The sequence below is a fragment of the Cherax quadricarinatus genome, chromosome 16, assembly GCF_038502225.1.
Source record: "Cherax quadricarinatus isolate ZL_2023a chromosome 16, ASM3850222v1, whole genome shotgun sequence".
Classification (NCBI taxonomy): Eukaryota; Metazoa; Arthropoda; class Malacostraca; order Decapoda; family Parastacidae; genus Cherax; species Cherax quadricarinatus.
In genome coordinates, this window is record NC_091307.1 from 25,744,926 (window position 1) to 25,763,863 (window position 18,938).

Genomic DNA, 18,938 nt, shown 5'->3' on the forward strand with positions numbered 1-18,938 from the left:
TAAGAAATAATGTAAATTCAATTAATCCGTTCCTGACACCCAGAAGTATTAAAACAAAAAATTTTTTACATGAAATATAGATGTAGTACATAAACAATACAGTGGCACATGATGAATTAAACATTAACAGAATAACACTTACCTTTATTGGCGATTCTTCTTTGTGTATGGAAGACTGGAGAAGGAGACTGATTGGATGAATTACTGTTTGGAAGGGGAATCCCCTTCCATCAACACCTTGGGTACCAATTGCTTTTCTGGGGTTACTTCTCTTCTCTGTTTCTTAATGCCACTAGGACAACCTTGAGAGTCACTGGAGTCCTGTCTTGCAAAAAAAAAACTGTCCAGAGAGCTCTGTTTCTGGCGTCTCTTTAAAATTTCCTTAAAATGGGCCAAGACTGTCACTGTACAAGTTGCCGATATGGCTTGCAACATCCTTCTCTGGGTGATGTTTCTCCATAAATCTTTCCATCCTACCCCACATTTCAAAAATCTCCTTAATTTCTGAAGAAGGCACCTTCCTCCATCTCTCTTCCTCCTCCTCTGCAGCAAGATTCAGAGCTGCCATCTGTTGCTGTTCCTGCTGAAGCTCTTGCAGCTCCTCAGTGGTTAGCTCTTTGTTGTGGTCCTCCACCAACTCTTCCACATCCTCCAAACTCACATCCAACCCCATGGAAGCCCCCAGTGCCACAATGGATTTAACAACTGACATAGGCTCATCAGGGTCAGCCCTTCAAAATCCCTCTTGTGGACACAATCTGGCCACAATTTTCTCCAAGCAGAGTTCAAAGTCCTGGTAGTCACTCCCTCCCAAGCCTTACCTATAAGGCTTACACAATGGAGAATACTGAAATGTTCTTTCCAAAAATCTCGTAGGGTCAAGTGAGTGTCTGAGGTCACATTCAAGCACCTTTCAAACATTGCTTTGGTGTAGAGTTTTTTAAAGTTTGCTATGACCTGCTGGTCGATGGGTTGGAGGAGAGGAGTGGTATTCGGGGGCAAGAACTTTACTGTGATGAACCCAAACTCCTTCAGAATAAGGTCATCCAAGTTTGGAGGATGAGCAGGTGCATTGTCCATTACTAGGAGGCACTTGAGATCCAATTTCTTTTCCAGGAGGTAATTCTTCACACTAGGGCCAAACACTTCGTTGAACCACTCTACAAAAATTTCCCTCGTGACCCATGCCTTACTATTAGATTTCCAAAACACACACAATTTACTCTTCATAACATTGCTTTTCCTGAACACTCTGGGATTTTCAGAATGGAACACTAGTAACAGCTTCACTTTGAAATCCCCACTAGCATTAGCACAGAACATTAGCGTCAGCCTGTCTTTCATAGGCTTGTGTCCTGGCATTGCCTTTTCCTCTTGTGTAATGAAGGTCCTCTTTGGCATTTTCTTCCAAAAGAGGCCTGTTTCGTCACAATTGAACACTTGTTCAGGTTTCAGTCCTTCACTGTTTATGTACTCCTGGAATTCATGCACATATTTTTCAGCCGCCTTGTGGTCCGAACTGGCAGCCTCACCATGCCTTACCACACTGTGTATGCCAGTACGCTTCTTAAATCTCTCAAACAAGCCTTTGCTAGCCTTAAATTCACTCACATCATCACTAGTTGCAGGCAATTTCTTTACCAAATCGTCATGCAACTGCCTAGCCTTTTCACAAATAAGCGACGTCATAAGACTGTCTCCTGCTAATTGTTTCTCATTTATCCACACCAATAATAACTTCTCAACCTCTTCGAGTACTGGTGATCTCATTTTTGTCAGCATATTTACCCCCTTTGCAACAACAGCATCCTTGATTTCCTTTTTCTTGGCTATGATGGAAGATATGGTTGTACGGGATTTGTTATACATCCTGGCCAGTTCGCCCACACGTACGCCACTATCATATTGTTCAATGATGTTTTTCTTAAATTCAATCGTATTTCTCACCTTCTTTACCAAAGGCTTGGCACTAGGAGCTTTCTTTGGAGCCATGGTAGCTTATTTAGCACTTAAATAACTTGCAAGCACTAAAATAAATTAAATATTATGAAATATTTCACTGGAGCACATGAGGGGACCGTCGCTCACTGGTAAACAATGGCACACTGGCTGGGAAGGAAAGGCCGAGGCGGCTCGAGGCCGCTCAGACCATGCATACGCGTCTGGGACGAAGGACTATTAGCGAGTTACCGGACCATTTCTGAGCCAATATTTTGACGAAAAAACAGGACTATTTCCGAAATGGACGACTTTCAGGCCGGATGATTACTGAGGGACCACTGTAGTATATATTTCTTGTAAGATATTCATTGTAAAACACTATTTCCAGTGTTGAATATACAGTCAAATAACAATATAATAAGCTACACTTGTGATTTTATGAGTATGAACTCAAAGGGAAAGCTCTAAGAAGGGACACAGCTCTTTTATTCTTAAAATAAATTTTACAGATGCCTGATTATTTTTTACATTGGCTGAGTTCAGCACGTGATTCATTATTCAATTATTCAAATTAACCTAGGGAAAGTCAACCAAGTCAAATACAGTACAACTCACAACCAGAACAGTAAGAAGTATTGATCGACAATTTGCTCACCTTCGTTGGGCAGATCATTAATGGCCTGTGCATCATTTTGGAGATGAGGTGATGTGGGTGGGTCACGGAGTGTGAGTGCCCATACTATGACTGAGGTGTCCCCACCACCTGTGGTCACCAACTTTGAGTCGTCATATGTCCATCGCACATTAGTGACATGCGCACTGTGACCACCATACTGACGGCACTTTTGCTCACCCTACAGACATGTTTTCACAAGATATTATCTTTGAATAATACTTTCAACAAACATATATACATTCTAATTCAACTTTATTTTTCTGTTCAGCAAAATCACTGTTAAATGGCCAATAAGCAAATTCTTATCTTAGCTTTTCTCTGTGGGTCTCAATAATTGGTTTTATTAACGTAAGCTTCCCTTTCCAATTTCGGAGGCCAGCTGATGTGGACCTAACTACATGTATATGTACACTTTGTCAACAAATCTATTTTCATGCCTAACATGATTATATATTATGTGAATGAAAAAAATAACGAATTCAGAGGTAACTCACTCACTAATGTTCAAGAAATGTTTAAATACTGCACTTCATTCACAATGTCATATTAAAAAAAAAACTAACTTTGCCTATTATAAATAATTAATTGAAATTGTAATTTTACAGTATTACAAATTTATACACTGGTTCCATTAAGAAGAATGGTGCCTTGATACTGGTGACTGGCTCTAGATCCAAAGAACTGGAGTTATCTTTTACTTCCATAACCTGAGTACTTCAGATTCTCAAGGTGCTGCATGGCTTGTGTTTCAGTGTTAGTACCTTCAGCTCACAACTGAGAGACCTGGGTTCTATCTATTTGATCATCACTTTATTTGTATTAGTCCCTTAGCTCACTATTTTACATTTGTTAAATAATCTAGGTGCTATTTTTTAGCTTAAGACTATTTACTTTGTTTTATACTTAATTCAAACTATAGATTCACTACAAATCTTATGATTACAAGCATTGATCCTGATACCAACCTCTTATCTAATGACTTAAATGAATCAAACAGTTACTGTAATTACTACACTGCAGAGCAATCAAAGGCACTTCTCAGTGCCAACAACAACATAACTATCTTTAACTACAATATCAGATCTTTAAGCAAGCATTACGATGACCTCATAGCATTACTAAATTCCTTACATGCCAATATGTCCATCATTACACTAACTGAAACCTGGCTAAAGCCTGATATGTAGGCCAGACCAACAAGGGGGTGGCACAGCCATATACTACTCAGACCAACTACAATGTATCACTAATACTTGCACAAGGGATGAACATGGGGAATATATAATAGCTAAATTCAAATCCAAGTACCTACAAAATCCTCTCACATTGATAAACATCTACAGAGTTCCACAGTCAAACATTAGCCAATTTAGTCAAAATCTAGGAAGTATGATAACTGATGCACGCATGAACAAAGATCACTTACTACTCTCAGGTGACTTCAATATAAATCTCCTGCAAGACCAGGACCCACACGTTACTGAATTCACAAACACAATGAATAACTGTATGTTACTACCAACAGTAACAAAACCTACAAGAGTTACAGAGACTAGTGTTTCCCTACTTGACCACATCTGGACCAACACCATATCCCCTTTAAAATCAGGCATAATTACAGATAATACCACAGACCACTACCCTACTTTCCTCATAACAACTCTTGGTAAACTACCCCAAGACACTACTAAAGTCACCTTCAGACTTCACAATGAGGCAGCCATTAATAACTTCACAACAGCAATAGCAAACATCGATTGGCACACTGAGCTAGAAACCTATACAGATATTGACGAATGTATTAATAATTTTCTAAAAAAGACCCAATACCTCTATAACAAGCACTGCCCTAAAAAAACTAAACAGATGACAGCAAAGAGACTGAACAGTCCCTGGCTAACACCCAGCATTCTCAAATCCATAAATACAAAACACCAATATGAAAAACAGTACAGAATGGGTCACATAACCAGAGACCAAACAAAACGTTACTCGTCAATCCTAACCAGCCTGATAAGAAGGGCAAAAAAATTGTATTATGAGAACAGATTATCCAACTTACGAGGTGATATAAAAAAGACCTGGAAAACCCTATCAGAAATTCTGGGAACAAAAAAGATATCACGAAATAGCGAAATAAAATTAGCAAAATCAGATGAACCCCAACTCCCACCAACAGAAACAGCAAACAGACTCAATGATTTCTTCTCCACTATAGGACAAAACCTTGCCAATAAAATCCCAAGCTCAGATACCCCACCAAATGACTACCTCACCGGCAACTACCCGAACACTCTGTTCCTAGCTCCGACTAACCCATATGAAGTCTCCCTTATTATCAACGCACTAAAAAACAAGGCAGGAGATTTAAATACCTTACCACCCTTTATATACAAAAAAGTGTCACAAGTGCTATCACCAATCATTGCAACACTCTTTAACAAATCCATTGAATCCTCCACCTTCCCTACAGTACTCAAAATAGCAAGGGTCACCCCGATCCACAAAGGAGGAGACCAAACAGAGTTGAATAACTATAGGCCAATATCCAACTTACACCCTCTCTCAAAAATCTTTGAAAAATTAATTCATAAACGAATCTACTCCTACCTTATCTCCCAAAACATACTCAACCCCTGCCAATTTGGATTCAGGCCTAATAAAAATACTAATGATGCTATTATACACATGCTAGAACATATATACACTGCAATAGAGAAAAAAGAAGTCCCACTGGGGATCTTCATTGACTTACGTAAAGCTTTTGATACAGTTGACCATGACTTGCTCCACGTAAAATTGTCACACTATGGTATAAGAGGGCACTCCCTCAACTACCTCAAGTCATACCTCAGCAACAGAAGCCAATATGTGTACGCAAATGGGGCAAACTCTTCTGCGCAACCAATTACAGTTGGTGTCCCACAGGGAAGTGTCCTTGGCCCTCTTCTCTTTCTCCTATACATAAATGACCTTCCAAATGCTTCGCAATTACTCAAACCCACACTATTTGCAGATGACACTACATACGTCTTCTCTCACCCGAGCCCAGTCACGCTAGCCAATACTGTAAATACCGAATTACAGAAAATATCTACCTGGATGAGGACTAACAAACTTACACTAAACATTGACAAAACCTACTTCATTCAGTTTGGTAACAGAGCTACAGATGTCCCTCTTAACATAATGATAAACGGATCACCTATCACAAAACTAACAGAGGGAAAATTCTTAGGAATCCACCTTGATAATAGACTCAAATTTCATACACATATACAACACATCTCTAAGAAAATTTCCAAGACTGTAGGCATACTATCGAAGATACGGTACTATGTTCCACAGTCAGCCCTCCTGGCCCTATATCACTCTCTTATTTACCCCTATCTCACCTATGGAATTTGTGCATGGGGCTCAACAACAATTAACCATCTCAGACCACTAATTACTCAACAAAAGGCTGCAGTTAGAATGATAACAAATTCTCACTACAGGCAGCACACTCCACCAATATTCAATACACTAAACCTACTCACCATACAAAACATCCATACTTATTACTGCACCTATTACATACATAGAACACTTAACTCTGATATTAACCCTCCCCTCAAACATCTCCTTGCCAACCTCAACAGAACACATGACCATAACACAAGGCACAGATCACTCTTTGATGTTGAAGTGTGTGTGTAGTGACCTGCTGCCTCTGTTCATCTAATAGTTAGTACGGTTATCCTAAATTACGAACCCTGGATAATAATACAATGGGCACATAATTGGTATAGGCATACATTGGTTGTACCACATGTAGATGTATCTTAGGATAACCAAAGATCAAGTATGTGTTTAATAAAAGCTCTCCAATTAAACTATCACACTCAACACCAGATAATGAGTGACCCAGACCTATCTGCTTTTTGTGTTGCTGCTCACAGGATAAGAATGAGGTGCACAGTAAACTAGCCACTCAGGTGGCACAACCAACTGAACTATACAACGAGTTTAACATTTTTTTATTTAATATAATTATAAATACCTGACATGGGTATCTGAAGAGGCTGACCAGACCCTGATCATCTGAAGCAGTAGCTACAAGAGGCAGGTTGTGCGCTGTAGCGACTGCATTAATGTCTGTCAAGTCCATGTGTGGGGCCCAGACACCCTCAACGGTAGCATCCAAGGGACACGTTAGTGGTGAAGCCCAAGCCAGTTCAGTATTGGTGTTCTCAGGAATTAACTGATGGGTACCATGTGGAGCCTCATAGAACAACTGCTCTCCAGCCCCTGTGTCACATGTATGAATTAAAAGTTAACAAAAATTTCTGGTTATTTAAAAGTTGAAAAGAATTGATGAAAATTTAGTTAAAAAAAGTTTTGGTGAAAAGGGGATTAAATTAAGAAACTTTATTAGACCTTTTAATTGTAGTTTATATATATGTTGTTTACAAACTTTTTAGCTGCACATAAACAATAAGGATAAAGCCCAACCTGTATTGATTTGAAGGAGTTTAGAATCTTTATGCCAGGTGAGGTGGGTGATCCAGGAGGAGGCACCCTGGCACTGGCCGACTCTATGTAGACTTGATCCCTCCTTGCTTGTATCATCCTCACTTATGTTCACTGCATAAATATCAACCAGACACTCATGAGAACCTACAGCAAGAAAACAACCATCTGGAGAGAACCTGATATCAGAGATTCCCTCAGACCTGTGATGTATCGCTCCTTGCTTTTCCAGACTAGGATACTGGTACAAGGCAACACTTCCTGTAATGAAACCAACATCAAATAACTAAATAACTATATAAGAAGGGTTGAGTGCATGTTTTCTTATGAGGTGATATGTAGTCTGTCATTATCGTTGTAAGTTTACTCACAGGATGAATGTCACTGCCCAATAAAATCTCTACTTGGAGCAAAATCCCATACGAGTTTTTAATTTTTAACACATTGGCCATATCCCACTAACAACCAATGTGTTAAAAAAAAGAAATACACTCATCATTTATTTAATGACTGCTATGCCAGCAATGTGCTGCCATCACAGTTCAGATGTTCCTCTAAACTGCAACATCCTCACTCCTTCTCCAGAGTGCAAGCACTCAAAGTTCCACCTCCAGGACTCAAGCATGGCTAACCTGCACCCCTGAATCCCTTCCTAAATGTTACCTTGCTCAAAGATGAAGATAAAACGATAAAGATTTTATTTATTTGTAAAGGTTACAATGTGTAATTACGATTTTGGTTTGCTAAGTACAAACTTCATCACCACATCACCATAAATACCCCTAGCCTCCACTCACTTTGGTCTAACTTGCTTATACAAGGTTGATGGATGGTCAGGCCCATAGCACTCAAAACATTTACCAATTTTTAATATTATTCTAGTAATAAAGCTGGAAGGAAATTGTATTTTTTTTATGAAGAGCAGAACCTGTTTAGGTCATTTAGCATATGGGGTGGCGGAGGCTCGATACTACGTATATATGCTAATTGTGAACCAGTCGCTGACCAAGCTGTTGCACAGCTGTTAAGACACTCAATACACAAGGTTAAAATCAACAACAAAAAACATGAACATTGTACATAATTTTGTTTTGTCCATCATGACTGAAGAATCAACTGACTTTTAATACTTAATTAATACTAAATTAATACTAAATTAATTCTTAATTTCCACTCCAGTAGCTTATTCTTAATTTCCACTAGAAAAGTACATTGCTAAAAACTTACAATTTACATATTTTATACCTTATGTGAAATGTCAGGAAGGAAAAATTAAGATTCCTTCCAAAATCTATTACTATAACTAATGATAAAATACTGACCAGATTTTACTTGGGTTAATAACCTAGGATAATCTAAGGAAGATAAACAGTGTGGCTTATTTCCATCAGGGTTCATGTCTTTTTCCAGGATGCAGCTCACAACCATCTACTATATAAAATGCCTTGGTATCTACTTCTGTAAGGGGTAGTGGAGACTTGCCCATATGTCCTGCCTCACCAGGTTCAATCCTTGTACTGTACTATCTTTTATTAGCTATAAGTTTTACCTACTCACTACAAAGTACACAAGTACCAGAATTGCAAAAATCTGAGAAAAGACTGAGGGCAGAGTTTACTAACCATCTAGGTAGCCAAGTACCAGAAATAAACCACTAGGATGGAAGTGAAGACATCGTGCAGTCTTCCTGAGGGTGGCACTGCCCAAAGCATGACCCTCCAGATTCCAGCATCGCAGTGTATTGTCACCTCCTACAGTCACTGCCTCCATGAGGCTAGGGTGAGTGTCCAGGCCCCACACCTCACCCTTGCTGTGTCCCTTTAATACCAATCAGGCAAACATATCATTAAGTAACTGGATGTTGTCAATAACAATCAAGTAAACTTGATCATAGGGTAATCAGGTGCCTTCAATACCAATCTGTTAAACTTGTATCATGAGGTGCCTAGGTGCTGTCAATACCTTTTAGGTAAACTTATAAAATTACGTACACAGGGGCTTTCAACATTATCTGCAAAACTTATACCATAAGGTCCCTAGATGTCTTCAATAATTTTAAAGAGTAAAAATACAGGACTAGACTGAAATGAGCTGCCAAGATAGAATAACAGCTCTTGCTCCGTAAATTCAAATGTGTAAAATACAACTGAGAAAAGTCTAATTGGAAGTAGCCCATACATATAGAAACAAGTTTAGCAAATTGTTCTAACCTGCACCAGAACAGTGAATTTTCCATCAGCATCCATAAAGAGAAGTTCAGCATGGTGTGTGGCTACAAGAATAGGCATGACAGTAAGGGGGGCAGCAGACAGGCTACGCAGCCCTGGCTGTGAAGAGTTGAGACTGACAGTGCTGGTGTCCTCAAGCAAGTGGTCTGTCACAGGGAACACTTTCACACACTCCTTCATCTCAGTGTCCCACTTGCTGACATATCCACCTTGGCCAGCTATCCACACGCTCTATCAAGAATAAAGTAATTCAAGTTTCAATTACCCACCTTTTTTTATTATTTGAAAATATGCACAAGTCGAAAATAATTATTGAAGATTCATCCTCCTCCTAGGCAAGACAATTAAAACGAAATGTAAATCTTTGGCATGCTAATTTTTGACACCAAAAATAACCTAGCAATCCAACTTAACCTTACTAAATTGACAACCAAAGGTTTGCCTTGAAGCCAAGCAGGATGCCTTAAGCATTACTGATGACTAATTTCCTACCCTATCTATGCACATGCATAATTATGTGTGTTTTAACTGAGGGGGAAACAGGAAAGGAAATCTTCAAATGACTCAGCACTGTTAACTTACCTCATGGGTTACAAGTATGGTGTATATTGGCCCTTTATGAGCTTTAATAGTTCTCTCCACTTTGGCATCTCTGACAACCAGCACATCCCCTGATGACAGCCCCAGCAGCCACCACTCTGTGTCTCCCTTGCCCCCTCCCACACTGCTGCACAGAACTGTATTCTGAAAATCACCAAAGTCAACATTACCATAACTAGTTTCTTAGATCAAAACTGAATTCTGTTATGAAGAGAGGTGGCTGGCCTTGGTGAAACATCTACTATATACAATTTATTTATGAAACTGATAACAGTTTACTTGTTGTGTGTACTGCATACAGGGGTTCAAAATTCTTTATGAATGCCATTTCACACCAGCTGGGTGAAAGCAAAGAGGCATGAAAAAGAGCTAGAAGTCATTACGTACTTGGAAATTCAGATAGGTAATTAAAATCTATAATAACATACACATTAATAAATTTGTAGATGAATGGTTCAGAGAACCGACATGTTGATAAATTAGACACATGTGCAACTCTTGGGTATTCTACTCAAGATTGATGGACTGAACACATCGACTCAAGGTTGAGGGACTGATTACCTCATTCTCCTCCTGTTCTTCAAGTTTCTCCTATGTATGGACTGATGAAGCCACTGTGTGGCGAAACGTTTCCTCAATAAAGATACCCAAGAGTTGCACATGTGTCTAATTTATCAACATTAATAAATATAATGACTAGTCATCACAGAAGAGCCTTTGGCTTCAAGAGAATGAAGATATATATAAAAATGTGGATTAGGCTTCCTTGACTTGGACTGAATATTTTATTCTATCAAAATATGTTTGCTGAACACACAAATGTCAGGTCTGCAGTCATCTCATTGAGACATTGTAACAAATAATCGCACCTGTTTGAACTGCTGTCCAAGCACCAACTGATTGTATGTGAGGCTACCTTCTGTCTGCGTCCAGAACTTAACATGTTTAACACCATAGGTGACAAGATGATTGTTGTCTGAGGGGCTGAACCTCACCCCAAACACTTTGTCACTGTGGCCTCTGTGAATAGCAGATAACCACTGTAATGTAATAAAAGCTATGCAAATAAATATGATGCAACTATGAAATTAATTTTGATAGCATATTTTAACCCACACAATACTTTATTAAAAACATATTTAATCACAGAAAGAAAGAATTCAAAGAACCTTTTAAAATATCAGCCATTTCTCTTCAAAGAGATGGTGATTCCAAGACAAACACATTTGCCATCACCCATTTCCCACCTGAATTACAGAACTGCATGAACATTATAATTCAAATGATCCCAACATTTGCTATATGCAAAAGTAGTAAATAAGTTATGTTAACTTGGAGGTAACAAGACCCACCTAGCTGAAGCTAGCTTGTATCCTTTGTGCCAGTTCCACAGGACGACAGTGTGGTAATCATCAAGACCCAGTGAGGCTAGCAGATCCCCATCACCACTGAAGTTCACACTCACCACGCCTACTGTGTGTCCACCTTCTAACAGTGATATCATGCACACCTCCCTTGCATCCCACACATGCACAGTGGCTTCTCGTCCTACCTTAAAGTCAAACACAAAACTAAGTAAACTGAAAGTTATCTATTAGGGTGAAATTCAAGTACAAGTGTAATAAATAATAGTCAATGGCAAAAACAATCCCACATGGAGACAAGAGAAAAGATAAGTACAGTAGGACCCCGGTATCCAGGGGGATACGTTCCAAGACCTGCCACAAATATCTGAAACTGCAGATAGTAGCAAACCCTATATAAAAGTTGTTTGCACAGTAAGAGAATTATAAATTTTTCACTGATGGGACACACTTACCAGCTTCTCTCAGGCTTTGAAACAACTATCACCATCACTATTTTTGCACTTTGTGACATTATTAAGCAAATACAGTGGACCCCCGCATAACGATTACCTCCGAATGCGACCAATTATGTAAGTGTATTTATGTAAATGCTTTTGTATGTGTATGTTTGGGGGTCTGAAATGGACTAATCTACTTCACAATATTTCTTATGGGAACAAATTTGGTCAGTACTGGCACCTGAACATACTTTTGGAGTGAAAAAATATCGTTAACCGGGGGTCCACTGTACTATAAGGGTTATTTTCAAGCCAGGGTAGACTGCAGATAACTGAATGGTGGAAACCAGACCTGCAGATATGGCAGTCCTACTGTGTTATAGTATATTTAAGCCCTCTTCAGCACTGTCCTCTTCAGCAAACTGCTGAGAAGGGCCTAAACTCATTTTGAATCACATTCCAACCTCCTCTTTTCCTCATAATACAAAAAATAAAACAGACATTGAGTGAATAAAGACTATAAAAAAAACAAATTATTAAAGCAAATGGGAATTAAAGAAAATACTCTTCATCATTTAACCAATACTGTTATGGATCTCAAACAAGAATTCAAAATTTGCAACAATAAGCTTGAACAGTTACATACTAGTTGGTAAGTACAAAACAAAATACAACAAGGAAACAATTAAAGGCAAAGAATAAAAATACTAATATGAGAAAAAAAATGGTTTATGGAAATATAACTTGTTAAACAGCTAATAAAGAATGAGTATACCTGCACAGAAATATTCAACACATTAAATTATCTCTCGTAGAGTTGACTTTTTTACCTGACCAGACATGACCCTTGAGGGTTTAGCACTTATTTCTGATTGTAATAATAACAATAATAATAATACCTGACCAGATGCAACAAATTCTCCCCCGGGGTGAACATCAAGACAGAGAATGTCATCAGTGTGTTGTAGGTAGTGACGTTGAACTGTCGTGTTAGGGTCACACACTACACCTATGGCAGCTATGTGATACACCACCTGTCTATTTTTGAGCCAGTGGGCATTGTTCCGGCATTCATGGACACGTACTCTGGCAAAACAAATGCTGGGTTGAATAACATCTATTAATCAAGTTTTTTTTTTTTTCAACAAATTGGCTGTATCCTACTGAGGCAGGGTGACCCAAAAAGAAAAATGAAAGTTTTTCTTTTAAAATTTAGTAATGTATACAGGAGAAGGGGTTACTAGCCTCTTGCTCCTGGCATTTTAATCGCCTCTTATGACACACATGGCTTATGGCAGAAGAATTCTGTTTCGCTTCCCCATGGAAATAATATTCAAAAGTGTTTACAGCATTTTCTTTAAACAGAACAGAGACAAAATGAGAGAAAGTTCATACCTAAACCAGTAAATGTGGCCTAAAGCTACATTCCAAAACTAATGGTCATTTACTAATTACTTATGATTTTTAAAATCATAAGTTGAGAACATGATAAATTTGATTTAAGAATTTTAGAAAGTTTATACATTAGGAAGCCCAAGCCTGAGCTTAATGACAAGTCCTCAGTGGTTTTATTATTTACATTAAAATAGTTATGGTCCTCCCTTGCTTGAGTGTAACTGGTCAACCCCCAGTAAGATAGCAGACTAATTGCTACATCTCTGGCTTTACTCCTTGTTCATGACTCGTTTTAAATGATGGTGATGGGTTCCACCAAAACTGATAATAAATGAATTTTATGAGGGGAAAAAGCCTTTTCTGCTGGCCTCATATATAGTATAAACAAAGTGAACATACCCAAATACATGGTGTAAATGAAGACTATGCTCAGGCTGAGTGTTTTCCTGTGACTTTCCACTCTTAGCATTTCGACGCTTGGCGAAAGTCGAGTCCTCAGCTATTTTGACTCCTAGTGCAGAACTATCTCTATTCTTATTTTTTCCTCGTTGTCTATAAGTAACAAAACAGAAAGTTTATTAGCAACTGCTAAAATAGAATTTACTCTCAACCCTTCTGGGCCTTTCAAATATCCAGCTGCAGAGCTGAATAGTGAAACTCCCACTGACTTTGGTTAGCACCTTTCAATGACTTAGTGCAGATTTCTTGAAATATTTCAGCAAGTTAGTTATAGAGATTAGCAAGTACATGCACGCATGCCTGCATGTGCATGTACGTTCACCCCACCCCCACACACATACACAGCAAAGCTCTTGGAGCAGGGACCTCTTCAAGGGGGGCTCCTTGGCATGGTGAAGAGGCTCTTGGTCTGAGGAATTAGACCTGCTGGTCTTCTTCCTCAGACCGAACCTAATTACCCCCCATTCTCCCCTCCCCTATCCCATCCTCCCCTTTTTCCATTCCTCCTCCTCCTCCCCACCCCTCCCTTTTGCACTTCCTCTTTTTGGCCTTTGGGATTTCTCCCACAGGCACGCTAGTTCCTAGGTAGGGGAAAGGACACCGGGGTCCATCCCATTCCGTTGAGGTTCTTGGCGGTGGCGTAGTTTGCCGTGGAATCTGGATCGCCTGGGGATGTCCCGATCCCTCTCCGGCATCCCAGAGTAGCTTTGGGTGTCTTTCGGGCGACGGGTGTATCTCTGGAAGCCACCTTTCGGATTCCGGGGGTGGTGGCCGAAGGAGGTATGCTTTGTGGCGGATATCCGGCCGCCCTCTCTTTTGTCCACCGAGGTAGCTCGGCAGATGTGAGGTTGCTATCCCGGATTGCTGGTTTACTGGCATGAAGGGTAGGGTATGGCACGGGTTCCATGCTGCATCTGCACTATTAGCAGTGCTGAGGTCCTCTTGGGCGCGGAGGGAGATTTCCGGCCCTTTCATTCCTCCTGGGAACTATTCCTCCCCGCTCCCCCCTTTTTTTTATTTTTTTTTATTTTTATTTTCTTTTCTTCTTTCTTTTTTTTTCTTAAAAACAAAAAGCAAAGGAGTAACCTAACCATGGAGAACCCAATCCATGAACCCACTACCCCCGGGCCCCTTCTTGATACCACACCCCATTCTGACCCTGCCTTGTGTTTAGACCACTCTTCGGACACTCCTGATGCCTCTGTACCTCTTGCTAGTGCTGTTTCCTCACCCGCTTCAGGTACCGGGGCTTCGACTGACTCCTTCGATTTGTCTGAACTCCGCTCTCCTTTGACTATGCTTCCGGCTTCTCCCTCTACGGTACGGCAATTTTTGAATCGCCCGCCCATTTCACGCCGGACCAACTCCGGTCCTACTCCTAAACGCCAACGTCAATCTCCTGATGATGCTCCTTCGTTACCTTCCCATTCTACTCGGAAAAGACCAACACGTCAAGCACTCCCTCTCCACGCTCAGTTTCGGACCACACAATGGACTAAATTCTTTACTTTAAGACTGATTTCTTCTTCTGCCTACCTTTCTGACCATAGTATTGGCAAAGCGCTCCTGCGTCATGTTGGTAGAGATATTTCATTTCATGCTCTCAAGAGCGGTACGCGCATCGTCACTGTCCAGAATGCTACCCAAGCTCATGATCTTTCTCTCCTTTCGAATATCGATACTACTCCTATCACTATTGAAAAACATCTTTCTCTCAATTCTTGTAGTGGTACTGTCATTCTGCCCCATACCATAGTCCAACAGAATTTCCAGTCATGTGGCAATGACATTCTTGAACAGCTGGAACTCCAGGATCTCCCAATCCTCAAACTAGACACTCATGTCCTTCCTGCCCGGGGGCGGAGACGTTACCCTTGCAATGTGGCTCGTTTAATTTTTGACAGCCGAGAACTCCCGTCCTCTGTATATGTCGCGGGACATCGGTTACAAGTTTGAAAGGTGATACCTACACCGCAACAATGTAGAAATTGCTGGCGTTTTGGTCACCCAGAGAAATATTGCACATCTATGGCCGAATGCCCAGTCTGTGGTGCCGACGACCATTCTAATACATCTTGCAGTCAACCTCCATCTTGCCTTAATTGTAATGAAGCTCACCCTTCGTACTCCCGCCGTTGCCAGGTCTACTTAAATGAACGTGAAATCCGTTGCCTCAAAGAGGCAGAAGGTCTCCCTTATGCTATGGCAGTTACTCATCTCCGCCTCCAAGGGAGACTACCCCGTGTTTCTTATTCTCGTGTTTCCAAACATCCCCCCACTTCTGGGGTCCCATTTTCTGCAGCCTCCTCTGTTGTTACCCCTCCCATAGCCACTCCAGCATCTAATCCTTTTGCTGTCCTTGGCTCTGATGTCCCGACTACAACTCAGTCTGTTCTCACATCTTCGTGTCCTTCCTCACAAGCCCCAGTATCGACAAGACCTCGTACGACACCTAATACCAATCGCCCCTCTACTTCTCAGAAGTCCAAAAAATCCACATTGCTCAAATCTTCTTTGCCCATTCCTTCCCTTCCACCTCCACACTTTACCTTTCCAGTCTCTGTACCTAGTTCTTCCCCTCTCTCTGGCTCTATTACAAGTGTGGAGATTCACCCTCCTCCTCGTACTATGCATTCCACCCCCGTCCCCTCCCAAGTTTCTCCCTCTTCTGCCACCTCCCAGGTTTCTGCCTCTTCTGTCCCCCCCCCCCACACTTCATCTCCAGTCTTCCCTCCCCCTCTACTTTGGTACAGTCCATTACTGTCCCAATCTTTACTCACCCTCCTCCTTCTATCTCCAATATGGTCTCCCATACATCTTTGAATTCAGAAACACTTGAAGCCATTTCAGAATATATTGAAGAGACTAAACCTTCAATAGACACTGATTCACTTCCTGTTCCTTCTCTTCCCTCTCCTCCATCTTCACAACCCCATTCTTCGCAACGCTCCGTTCCTCGCTGCTTGAACGTCTTCCAATGCCACCACACGTTGACTTTTCTAACCCCTCTAGTCCATAGGTGCCTTTACCTACAGATTCCTGGTATTTTCTTCATCGCCAATCATGGCCTATTTACAGTGGAATATCCGCGGCCTCAAGGGTAATCGGGGTGAGCTTCAGATGTTGCTTTCCAGGTTTTCCCCTGTTGGTGCTTGCTTACAAGAACCAAAATTACACTCGGCTGTTTTCCAACCTATCTCAGGCTATAATTTATTGTATTCTTCGGATCCTTTCTCAGATGGGACCTTTAATGAAAGTGCCCTTCTTCTACGCAATGATATTCCATACTGCCAACTCTTTGTCCATACCTCGCTGCATTACACTGCAGCCCGTATCCACTTGAATAAGTGGTTTACAATATGTTCTTTATATCTCTCTCCTTGAGCATTTTCTATCCCAGACTTTGCCTTTCTTGTTTCATCCTTACCACCACCACTTCTGTTACTTGGTGATTTTAATGCCCACCATTTCCTCTGGGGGGGGGGTCTCACTGGGACTCACGTGGCATTAAGTTGGAGGCTTTTCTCGCCTCTCACCCCCTCCATGTTTTAAATACGGGTACTCCCACCCATTTTGATCCTCGTACTCATACTCTCTCTTGCATCGATCTATCAGTCTGCTCTTCCTCCACTGCACTAGACTTCACCTGGTCTGTTCTACCGGACTTACATGACAGCGATCATTTTCCAATCATTCTTACTTCTCCTTCCTATTCACCACTTTTCCATAGCCCTCGCTGGCAATTTGATCAGGCAAATTGGGATCTTTACTCACACCTCACTGCTTTTAGTGAGGTTCCTTCTTCATCCTCCATTGATGAGCTCCTACACCTCTTCTCGATGTCAGTTTATACCGCAGCTTCTCATTCTATACCCCAAACCTCAGGCAGGCATTCTCAGAAGTGCGTGCCTTGGTGGTCTCCTGCTTGTGCTCGTGCAGTACGTTTGAAACGCGCTGCATGGGGCAGGTACCAGTACAATAGAACCGCTGAGAGACTTCTTGATTTTAAGCAGAAGCGTGCGATCGCTCGCCATGTCATCCGTGAAGCTAAACGCATTTGTTGGCGAGACTATGTTTCCACCATCACCTCTGCTTCTTCTATGAGTGCAGTCTGGAAAAAAGTGAGGAAATTGAGTGGTAAATACTCTCCTGACCCGGCTCCTGTTCTACGGGTCGCTGGTGTTGATGTAGCAAACCCTCTCGACGTTGCCATTGAACTTGGCCCACATCTGGTCTGTATTTCCCGAGGGCTCCATCTATGCCCCTCGTTTCTTTCCTCAAAGTCTGCCAGAGAGTTAGTACCCTTGGACTTTTCTTCTCTCAGAGAAGAACAGTATAATGTGCCTTTTACACTTCAAGAACTAGAGGCAACGCTCTCAGCTTGCCGATCATCGGCAGCTGGGCCTGACGACATTCATATTCGTATGTTACAACATTTACATCGGTCAGCCCTTGTAGTCCTCTTACACCTCTTCAATCTTATTTGGGCACAAGGAGTTCTTCCCCAGCTGTGGAAATCTGCCATTGTTCTCCCTTTCCGCAAACCGGGTACTACAGGACATGATGCCTCCCACTATCGTCCCATCACTCTTACTAGTGCAGTTTGCAAAGTGATGGAACGTCTTGTAAATCGACGTTTAATGTGGTATTTAGAGACACACAACAGTCTCTCCGCTAGTCAATATGGCTTTCGCAAGGGTTGTTCTACCATAGACCCCTTACTACGCTTGGATACGTATGTTCGTAATGCCTTTGCGAATAATCACTCAGTTATTGCCATATTTTTTGACCTTGAGAAGGCATATGACACAACTTGGAGGTATATTTTGGCCCAGGCCCATTCCTTAGGCCTCCGAGGCAATCTACCATCCTTCCTTAAGAACTTTTTAACTGACAGACATTTCCGTGTTCGAGTCAATAATGTTCTTTCCCCGGACTTCGTCCAAGCTGAAGGTGTCCCTCAGGGATGTGTTCTAAGCACAACACTTTTTCTCCTTGCTATAAATGATTTAGCCTCTGTTCTTCCACCCAATATTTGGTCATCACTCTATGTTGATGACTTCGCTATTGCTTGTGCAGGCGCTGACTGTCATCTTATTGCAGTTTCTCTCCAGCATGCGGTCGACCGTGTTTCCACTTGGGCCACCACGCATGGGTTTAAATTTTCAAGTACCAAAACTCACCAAATTACTTTCACTAGACGCTCTGTTATCTCCGATCATCCTTTGTATCTCTATGGCTCCCGTATCCCCGAACGTGATACAGTCAGGTTTCTAGGCCTTCTCTTTGACCGTAGGTTATCCTGGAGACCTCACATTACCTC

The 18,938-nt window shown here is 41.2% G+C and overlaps 1 protein-coding gene across 2 annotated transcripts in view; it reads right to left on the reverse strand.

Annotated features, from left to right (window-relative positions):
- LOC128688780 (echinoderm microtubule-associated protein-like 6) overlaps positions 1 to 18,938 on the reverse strand; it is an 85,424-nt gene that overhangs the window by 17,977 nt on the left and 48,509 nt on the right. For both annotated transcript variants that reach the window (XR_011392074.1, XM_070085510.1), the window contains exons 16-25: positions 13,556 to 13,708; positions 12,661 to 12,847; positions 11,310 to 11,509; positions 10,827 to 10,977; positions 9,940 to 10,101; positions 9,340 to 9,588; positions 8,752 to 8,947; positions 7,112 to 7,390; positions 6,660 to 6,907; positions 2,597 to 2,795 (exon numbers count right to left, since the gene is read on the reverse strand). Coding sequence is in view for 1 of the 2 variants with exons in the window: in XM_070085510.1 (XP_069941611.1) it covers positions 2,597 to 2,795; positions 6,660 to 6,907; positions 7,112 to 7,390; positions 8,752 to 8,947; positions 9,340 to 9,588; positions 9,940 to 10,101; positions 10,827 to 10,977; positions 11,310 to 11,509; positions 12,661 to 12,847; positions 13,556 to 13,708 (2,024 nt within the window). In the remaining variant the exon portion in view is untranslated. The remainder of the gene's footprint in view (positions 1 to 2,596; positions 2,796 to 6,659; positions 6,908 to 7,111; positions 7,391 to 8,751; positions 8,948 to 9,339; positions 9,589 to 9,939; positions 10,102 to 10,826; positions 10,978 to 11,309; positions 11,510 to 12,660; positions 12,848 to 13,555; positions 13,709 to 18,938) is intronic.